Source organism: Botryllus schlosseri, chromosome 13 (assembly GCF_051294905.1).
Source record: "Botryllus schlosseri isolate E-star chromosome 13, Bs_hap1, whole genome shotgun sequence".
Taxonomy (NCBI): domain Eukaryota; kingdom Metazoa; phylum Chordata; class Ascidiacea; order Stolidobranchia; family Styelidae; genus Botryllus; species Botryllus schlosseri.
Genome location: NC_137248.1, coordinates 8,914,630 through 8,924,715, shown reverse-complemented (window position 1 = coordinate 8,924,715; position 10,086 = coordinate 8,914,630). Strand labels below are relative to the sequence as shown.

The window sequence follows — 10,086 nt, the reverse complement described above, 5'->3', positions numbered from 1 at the left end:
TTCAATAATTTTAAATTTGAACTTTGACTATTTCCGTCATGTTCACTAAGGGTGTCCAAAAATCACTTTTTTTCCCAAATTGTACTGGCTACTTGATAAAATTGTTAGGTTACCTAATTAAAGCCTGCACACCAAATTTGGTTTAATTCCAACTTTTAGCCGGACTGCTACAGGAGATGAAAGTTTTTTATTTTATTTAATATATAAAAAGAAATACAAAAAATTTCAACATTCTCTGTTCACTCCATGAAATTGTTAGGTTGTCTATAGAAACGATGCTCACCAAATTTTACTCAATTCCAGCCAGTGGGTGCGGACTGCGGAGTTATTGCCTTCGAAAAACTTGTATTTGAATAAAATAGTAATTACGGTGGCCAATTCTTTAATTATTCATTATAAGTGTGCCAACCGTAAATACCATTTTATTCAAATCCAAATTTTCGACGCCAATATCTCCGCTTCCACTGGTCGAAATTTGGTAAACATCGTTTCTATAGACAAACTTACAAATTCACGGGGTAAACAGAAAAATTTGAAATATTTTTTATTTATTTTTACACAATTAATAAGAAAATTTCTTCTTCTGTAGCAATGCAGCTACTGGTTGGATTCAAACCAAATTTGGTATACAGGCTTTAATTAGGTAACCTAACAATATGATCAAGTATAGCCAGTACAATTCAAGAAAAAAAAGTCATTTTTGAACACCACTAATGTTCACAACAGGACCTTTATAGGAACCAAGATCATGGGGGATTTCGATCTGTCTAATTATAATGATCTTTTTACAAGACACAAGTAACTATATATGCCATTTTTTGTGATTACCCAAGCCATGGTTGCTTTTATTGAATTGAATCATCCAAGTCATAGAGCGGATATGGAAACTGCATAGCCAGCCTTAAGCACACGTCCAATGTTATAACAGTAATTACGGAACATCCATCGGATAATTTCGGATCAGATATTTAATTGGATCTGGAGATATAACCTTTGCGCTCAACCGGTAGATTGCGAACGACGCATTGCATCAACCTGGTTTATACCTAGAGTATAGACCAGAAGCGCTTTCAAAACATATGTGTCCAAGGAGATTTTTGAGAGAAAAGAAAGATGAAGTACCATCGTAGTTGCACACGACAGAAGTAGAGTTGCATTTAAAACAAAAATCCATTTAAGACAAACATGTTTAAAACATGGTCCATTATGTTTTAGCCATGATTTCCTGCCGACGAAAACTAACATTTGAAATTACAATACAGTGGTTCATTCGAGTACACGGCATGGAAGGCTCGGTATGGTTCTTGGATTGAAAATTATTTTCACCTCGCAAAGTCATTGAGAGGAGTCCTCGGCAGACTGAGTTGCATGGAGCAACAACAGCTAGACTTTTCCCCACATTGTCGGTAATATAATCCATAAATAAGGGTTACCGTATTTTGGAATCGGGAAAGAAGGACACTTTTACCAAATCCTAAAAGTTAGTTGACCGAAACTGAGAACAGCTGATTTTGAAATATTTACTGGAAATCTTGTGTTGACCAAAAAAAACCTATGGTAACCCTATCCATAAATATATCACAATTTCCCAAACCAGTTGTTGATATTTTAACGATAAGAGATTTCGTGAAAATGACATCGTTACCAGTGACATCTTACGAAATGCACCAAGCGACATATGCTTCGGTATCGGACGGGGCCAGGACCGAGAGGCAAAATGGCCATCAACTCAAATCGAACCAAAATCCCAAACAATTCCATATTTGCTGACTCGCCTATAAGCGTGCATCTTCATCATCATCATTGGTTTATTAGCAATTTTATCAGTTCAATACACCACAAAAATGCGATACAATGAAAAGACAGGAAGATGTCGAAGCGACAAGGAGTAGTCTATGGAATCTGACACCCACCTTGGCCTAGGCGATGTAAAGAGGAGGCATGCACACTGAATGAAAGTAAAGAAGATAGTATAGAAAAAAGAATGCGACAAGAAATAGGGCGGCATGTCATGCGAAGCGAGATCGATAGGTCTCAGACTTGGAAAACAAAAAAAAATTCAGCTTTTTCGAATCAGATTAGAAATAGAATTGGAGCTACACAACTTTTTCCAAATTATATTAGAATTAGATTTAGAGCTTCACAGCTTTTTCAAAATTAGAATAAAATTAGAATTAGAATTACTGAATTCGGAAAAACTTGGAAATTGAATGAAATTGTGAATGGGAAATAAATACTGCAAAAAGATCAGTTCATATATCAAATCACAGTGGAGTCTCACGACCACGAGAATGATTAACGTCTGTATACCAAGCTTTGCTCGTTTTGCCCTATATCAGGGGTCATCAATTCGCGGCCCGCGAGGTCATATTTTACAGCCAGCGATCTGATCAGCGAATTGGGAAGAACGCGAATAACGATCAATGCACATTACAACATTCATTATCATGGCGCAAATAACATGATTAGGCGATAAGCGTCACAATTGTTCAATGAAACTAACAAACAAGCTACTATACCAGAATAGCTATTATTCGTCGCACATAACTACTATTTTTGTACGGTGTAAGTATAGATAACTAACCTACGATCAAGACCAGATTCAGTAAATCCTGCGCTCTGGAAGATAACTTTTGGATTGCCAGAAATCCTACAGTCGTTTACGCAAAACAATTCTGAATTACAGCCTCAGCGATGCGGAACGAAGCTGCAAAATCGGTCGTTGCCATTCCATGTTTACATTCTATAATAGGAACAATTCACAAATTTGATTAGAATTAGAATTAGAGCCTAAGAACAATTCACAAATTAGATTAGAATTAGATTACTGGGATTTCTCTCAAATTTAGTGAAATTAGACAGCTAGAATTATCTAGTTGTCCAAGTCTGATGCTCGAAACGTAAGATTAGTCGATCGAAATATAGATAGGTTAGTTATCCATAATCGAAATGAACAGTGGTGCACGAGAGTTGCTTGGGATTAACATTGTGACGTCGTACGTTTGTGTTCCAATAGCTCCTTTGATACAGGCTCATTTCATTTTACTCGAGTCCGCGAAATGTTGTGCTGTATAGTGGGATATAAAGGTTGATACATACTACCCTAGACTGTAGAATGGTAGATCTCCGTTGATGTCCTAGAATGCTCCGATGAAATGATTGATTATACCTTTCACAAATATACTGTGATTGTAGTAGATTATTCTAATTTACGAAATCGATTCGGATTTAACGAATATAAAGGAAACTAGTTGACACAGCTATATGGAGTTATACGAGCTCTGGCAGGACATAGGAATAGTCTTTCTGATATGTTACGTAGGCCCTATGCCATATTTCCAGCACCTAAAAATAGGATATTTTTGCCGGAAGGTAAAACGAAAGTAGAAGTGAGCTTGATGATATTTTGCTTCCAAGGTAGTTGCAAAAGTTTTATTCATAAGCGTTGCTACATATACGTAGGGTTGCCACAAAGTCACTCAACTATAGTTGAGTCATAGTTGAGTGACTTTGGGTTGCCATACGTCCGGAATTTCCCGGAGATGTCCGGAATTTCACTGAAAAATCTGCGTCCGGGAGAAATTTCTAAAATATGCCTAAATGTCCGGAATTTTGAAGGCTTCAAGCAGGCTCAAACGTTTTTCGTAAACATAAACAATATTATTTTCAAGCAGATTTATGCTATTCAAAATTGTTCGTCGCGCCGCGCGCGAGTTATTGCAACGTATAATGATATTGGGCTCCAGGCACCACCCTCGTCAAAAATGCAATCAAAATAAATATAAATAACCATCATTTACTGAAATAAGTCTGATTGTAATCGCAATTATGAGCTAACGGTATATTCCTAGAGTTGGTTAAGGCCGATTGGATGCTTCAATCACAAACAATGGTTCCAAATCTTGGGGTCGTCCGCCTTTGTCTGGAGATCGCGATGATGTTGGACGTAATCAGTTCCCTAGGCAGGCTGATTGTTTTTAGTAATCAGCTTATCAAGTTTCGAGCTTTGCCACGGAACATTTTCAAGTGCGAAATGAGATCGGAAGCATAAAAGGTTGGAAATCACCGGATGTGCAACCTGCTGGTATATTCTATAGTAGCCTAATATATCGAAGAATCAATATTATTGACAGAATTCATACATAAAATTTAACAACCAAATGCATATGGTAAGTAGGGATGGTGTGAACGTGAGGTTCACGTTCGTGTTCTGTGTGTGAACCTCGGAAATTTAGAGGTTCGCGTTCACAACAGAACCTTGGTAGGTTCTGCACTGTGAACCTTTTTGGTAAATTGTAATTGGCACTTCATTATAAGATCTTTGGTTCAAGTTTATTGCATTTCAACTGCGGGTCACTCTATGCATGGCGCTTGCAGCATAAAAAATCAACACTAAACGAGCATGCACCATGACAACCTTGAAAGTTTTACTTGTTTTTTGTTACCAAAAATTTCTCGAAATATTCAGCTTTCCGTTTTGAATATTTAGTGATTCTCCGCTGTGAGCTTGATCCGCAATCACACAACATCACGAGCGATATACGTAGTCAGCGAATGATGCTTATTCAACCAATCAATGACATTGATATCGTTTTCTGATGTAAAATATCGAGCGGGCGTACGGGGTCAATCTTGACTTCATATCTTTACTGTATCATTAAAACCAAATTCGTTCGATTAAGGTGCTGGCTACTGCTATATAACTTGTTGTTTATGGTATCAGTAGCGAGTATAGAAACCCGTCTTACACTCTGCTCAACATCAATGTAGCAATACTCAGACTCCGAACACATTGTCCGGTCTGGCTAAGACCATTGAGGCGTAAGCTTATATTTCATGGTAAGTCCTCGTCGAAATTGTTGGCAAAGCGACGGAATGTATTGATTTTATGAGATTATTATATCCTTTGACAACCGCGGTTGATACATTTAGCGACGTTTAAAACGCCAATATGTAGCCTACTACAGCAATGCGACATTATGTGGCCCGAGTCTTCGCTAGGTATCGTGTACATTAATATAGGCTATCGCTTCATTGAAAGATAGGGTTGGAATTAGCAATATGACGTCACGAGGTTCACGTTCGTGTTCACACAGAACCTTTCAAAAAGGTTCGCGTTCACACGAACCCGAACCTTTCAGAGGTTCACACCATCCCTAATGGTAAGTGCCCAACAAGTTACATCGACTACCCTATGGTGGGCCCAAGATCAGTGCTTTTTGGGCGGAAGGGGGGTGGAGGTGGGATTGTTGTTTCCGACCTAATTAAAACACATAAACAGATAGCCGCACCGATCTAACTGTATAGCAGGGCTGTCAAACACAATCCTGACAGGCCAGACACGGCCCGCCAGATGATTTCATCCGGCCCGTGGAGGAATCTATTGCAAACCCTAGCAAGTAGCAATCGCCAGAGCTCACAGCACAGATGGCCCAATTCATGACCTATGCTCTACTTCATTCCTGTATAGTGTATACAGTCGATGGGCAATGCTTTGCTAGTGTGACGTCATATTGACGAACAATGTGTTAGACCTCATTTTAAAATCCGCTAGTGTGCGCTAACGAGTGTCCGGAATTTGCTGCACAAAAATATGGCAACCCTACATATACGTGACTCTGTCGCAATTTCTCACATGCAGGTTTGAACTTATCAGACCCCAAGTTTGAAATTATTACCTCAACAGTCAACATGCACGCACGGCGCACGTAAAACCACCAACTTGCCAACCAGCGGTACCTTCGTTGCGGTCTGTTAATTTCGAACTTGCGCCAGATCCTAGCATTTAAAATGGCCAATGTATTACAAAGAACTTCGAACTATGTTTGTAATAGCAATCAAAAAGATAGTGATGACAGCGCAATTTGATGGAAAACCTTTTATAAACCAGCAATGCAACCTGTTTCATGGCTACGCAGTACTTTTTGGAAATAAATGCAATTTCTCGGCTAAAATCGTGTTGAAAGTATAAAATACTCGAAGTGCAAAAAAGCGGTCATCTGGGCATCTTATTTGAGCTGCCTTTGTGGACCATTCACTTTTCGTGAGAGGACATATGGTAAGCCTATGATCAGGGCCGTAACAGCATTTCGCCAGCCCCCCCAAAAAAAACTTTGGTCGTGGGCCCCCCATAGGGTTATTGACCGAACTTCTGGGGGGCTCCGCCCCCCAGACCACCCTCCGGCGATACCCTGTTTACCGCTATGTATGATATGCGTTGGGAGTTTGTTTAGTGAATCAGCTTTCGTCGCCTAAGCGCGCGATTCTAGAATTCATGACTGAATCGGTTAGTATGATCGGGAATTGCATATATATTGTTATCAATTTTTATCTTCTCTCTACTCACGTAATCAGATTTGCCGGTAGAGCTGAGTGAGGTGTGTTTGAAAAGGTAGGACCACTTAATAATAATTAAACATCTTCGGGCGTATATACCCGTTGGTAGGAACGAAACAGCACCTCGTCAGGCCCCCAAAAACGTGGGTCTTAGGCTCCCATAGAGTGATGAAACGACCCCTCCATCGCGTTGTTCGCGTTTGTCACGAAATCATCTGTACTGTATTGTGAGCCAACGCCATGCGCGAAAATTTTCGATAATTTATGATAAAATCGGTCAATCAGATCGGCGATTGCATATATATTATGCTATCAATTTATTGTCCTCTCTAGTCACGTGATTAGATTTACCGGTAGAGCTGAGTGAAGTGTCTTGAAAACGGGAGGGCCCGTAAATAATAATTAAACATCTTCGGGCGGGCGGACCCGTTGATATGACTTCGTTACATGATGTTATTTCGTGACTTCCAGTCTGCTAGATCAAAAAATATAGAATCGCCCAAACGTAGGCTTCTAAACTAAGAGTCGCACACGATTTCAAATTGGTATTTCTTCACTGGCATAAAATTTTTCCCAGCGGGATAGTATTTGTCTTGTGAGGTTCAGATTGCAAAGACAGGAACATTCGGCGCCAGTCATTTAGGCGCCTATGGACAATTAAACCTATATGTATTTTGTATATATAACGAAGTCTTTGGTCAGCATAAGGGCATAGACCCTTTCGGCCAAGGTTTTCTCGCTGTCGATCGTTCTGGCACACTTCTTGGAGTCGCATGTTATATGGCCCAAATCTTGATTGTATGTCTTGGGGGTGGGTCGTGGCGCGGTAATGGCCCAATGCCCAATAATAAAGATACAAGGCTACTTGAATTCGCGCTCAGCGCGAAAAAAATTTGAAAAAGTTGCATAACTTTTCAAAAAATACTCTAGGATTTATGCTATTCCACGAAATAATTTTGGGCCCCCTTCGAGCTCGCCCCCCCCCCCAATTGGGGGGTTTAGGGTGCGGCAGTTACGGTGCTGCCTATGATACGTGGCCAGTGCGTATGATATTTCCCTATTCAAAAATGTTGGACTAATTGCGCACGGAGTTGCGAGTAAGTCGACTTTCAACATCGATTGGTTACACTTCGTGCATGAATAGATTGAATTATATATGTATATTGTGTAATGTATATAATATTGAGTGGACGTATCCTAATAAAGTGACGTGGCCGAATGATGAAAGAAATGGATGACTATACGCAGGCAAAATATGTATCAGGAAATATGCACTGATTTACGACAAGTGCATGTTTCCTGTTAATACGTACGTTAATATGCCAGTAAGATACAATTTATTAGCGAAAGAAAACACAGAGCATGGTAATGGTTCATGGAAAATTCTGGTAAGCCAGATCTAGACTTTTATGGCAATGAAATACTGATTCAACCAGTCTCTACACTACCATAGGCACAGATTAGTCGCGCTGACACTTCTATCGCACTGCAACCTGACGAAGGGTCAATGCGCGTCATCTGTTGCAGAGAGTGATCGCGTTGACTGTCACCCAGAACCAGGAGCTACTGAGGCAAAGTGCAGGTGCAAAGGATGCCGTTGGTGTAAAGCAACCATGCCAGGAAAACCGTATTGTTTCCATGAAATGGAACAAGATGTATTGGCCCTTGGTGAGAATACCCGCAGCATATTAGAAAGATGAACGATGCCGGTGCGGTTTTTAGAATTATGACGGAGCAATATATCTATAATTATATTTTTCAGTGTCTCTACGTGCATCATGCCCTTCATGTAGTAGCTGTATGGAAAGGGTTGATTGTCACCCAGAGCCAGGAGCAGATTCAGAAGGCTGCGTATCGAGAGGATGCCTTTGGTGTCCTGACACACCAAAAAGCGATCCTTGGTGCATCTATGGCGGTGTCAATACCAGTACATTTAATGCATTGATACCCTGAAAAGATGTCCTCTACCCCAACTCTACGCCCACACTATTTTATTTCAGTTGATAGTTACCGCACCTCATGCAAAAGTTGTGACGGATGTAGCAAATCGGTCAACTGCTTACCTGGACTCTTAAATCCGACTGAGTCACAATGTAACGGAAAGGGATGTCAGTGGTGTCCAGCATTAACACCGAAGTGTTCGTTCGGTGGTTTAAAAACAGGTTAGCTTAAATAATACGTCTTTTTTAATATGCACCGAGCTTTTTGTTGCAATCGGGCGGTAATATGTTTCAAATTGTAATAGTTAATATATATTGCGTATCTTAACCGAACCTCGCCAGCTCAAATGATCCTGATTTTTACGTAGCCTACATATAGATTGTATACGATACGCGTGTAGTACGTTGGCCCCAATATAGCCTATGTCCCGTGAAGATGTGCCTAGCTAGGGCAAAACTTTGACTGCATGGGAAAACTAACAGTAGCCTAATCACGGAACTTCACAAAAGTATTATGGCGCGACTTGAACATATACTAGCATTTTGTATTCAAAATCAGCGATGTAAAATATTTATGTCATTAAACGGGTATAGAATATTGGCTTGTCGAAAAGTTCGTGACAAATCAATTCCAGTGCAACTCTAAGCGCGTTAGTTATGCTTAGGCTATTTGATCAATAAACTCGTCATATTAATAAATATCTGGTGGCTCCTACGTTAATTAGCTTACTCCCGTATTGCCTTATTGCGTCCATAAATTCTAGACTCATGTATTGTGACCTCATTTGTGTTCATTATACATCAATGGATCAGTGAAACCATGTCAATGTTGGAAAATTTCCACCATCCTCAACTTTCAGCCGCCCCTCCCAAAATATTGCCATGGATACGCCTCTGCCCCGCCCTAGACTCCTCAATATTCATTTCAATTTTACTCACAGCACCAGTACAACATCGAGAAAATTGTTTGAATTGCACCTCATGCAGTATGCCATACGACTGTCACCCAGAGCCGGGAGCCACGCAAGCGGAATGTGAATCTCGTCAGTGTATCTGGTGTGTGTCGCAAATTCCCGGCAGGCCTTGGTGTCTGTACGGAGGAACTCATGGTGAGTGTTGTCGACTACTGATCGAGTATTTTCAATGCTTATGAGTCATGTCATACGTCGCAGCTACCATTTGTACCACATGCGCCAACTGCAACACCAAAATCGATTGTCACCCGGAGCCGCACGCTACCAAGTTTTCTTGCGAGGATCGAGGTTGCAAGTGGTGCCCAACAGCTCGATATGAAGTACCCTTCTGCCTTTATCCGTCTGTTTAATTCTTATATAGCGCGGCGTTACTTGTGAAGATTCAAATAAACCTGCTTCTTGATCTGGGCACAATTTACGCAATATCCATTTTATGTAATCGTTCAAATCTGCATTCCGAAAAGATTATAAGTGCGTGATGATATGCTGTCAAAATTGAAAGGCGTAAAAGAGGAGTGATGTAGGCTACACCGACTGTAACAGATATATTTATAAAAACAAACAAAAATATTTGACTTGGATAATGGATGGAATGCGAAACTATATATTGCACGATTCGCGAAAGAGCCTATTCGTCTGTTAGTCATACCTTACTGTGAGTAGGCATAAATGTAGTTTGTAGATTTCTAGGAATGAACGCGCAAATACCGCGTTCTTGGCGTTGATATTGTTTATTCTCGTATAGTGTGTTTAAGGGATCCGCGGGTTGGGCATCTGTTTTACGACAAACACAAGCTATCATCTATGGATTATTTCGTCGCCAATGACATTTACTA

At 40.3% G+C, this 10,086-nt stretch overlaps 1 protein-coding gene across 1 annotated transcript; it reads left to right on the top strand.

Moving 5' to 3' along the window:
• Positions 1-7,593: 7,593 nt before the first annotated feature.
• On the top strand, positions 7,594-9,668 carry LOC145454023 (uncharacterized). The gene is made up of 6 exons (XM_080331998.1): positions 7,594-7,724; positions 7,790-8,004; positions 8,099-8,263; positions 8,337-8,498; positions 9,218-9,385; positions 9,449-9,668. Exons 1-6 carry the CDS (start codon positions 7,699-7,701, stop codon positions 9,598-9,600), a joined length of 888 nt encoding a protein of 295 aa, XP_080188124.1. The 5' UTR covers positions 7,594-7,698; the 3' UTR covers positions 9,601-9,668.
• Positions 9,669-10,086: the final 418 nt, after the last annotated feature.

Bases quoted from the DNA above. Each gene is read 5' to 3' on its own strand.
- LOC145454023 (XM_080331998.1), top strand. From the start codon at position 7,699: ATGGTAATGGTTCATGGAAAATTCTG. The intron at 8,499-9,217 runs GTTAGCTTAAAT...TTTTACTCACAG, and splicing joins GTTCGGTGGTTTAAAAACAG to CACCAGTACAACATCGAGAA. The intron at 9,386-9,448 runs GTGAGTGTTGTC...CATACGTCGCAG, and splicing joins TCTGTACGGAGGAACTCATG to CTACCATTTGTACCACATGC.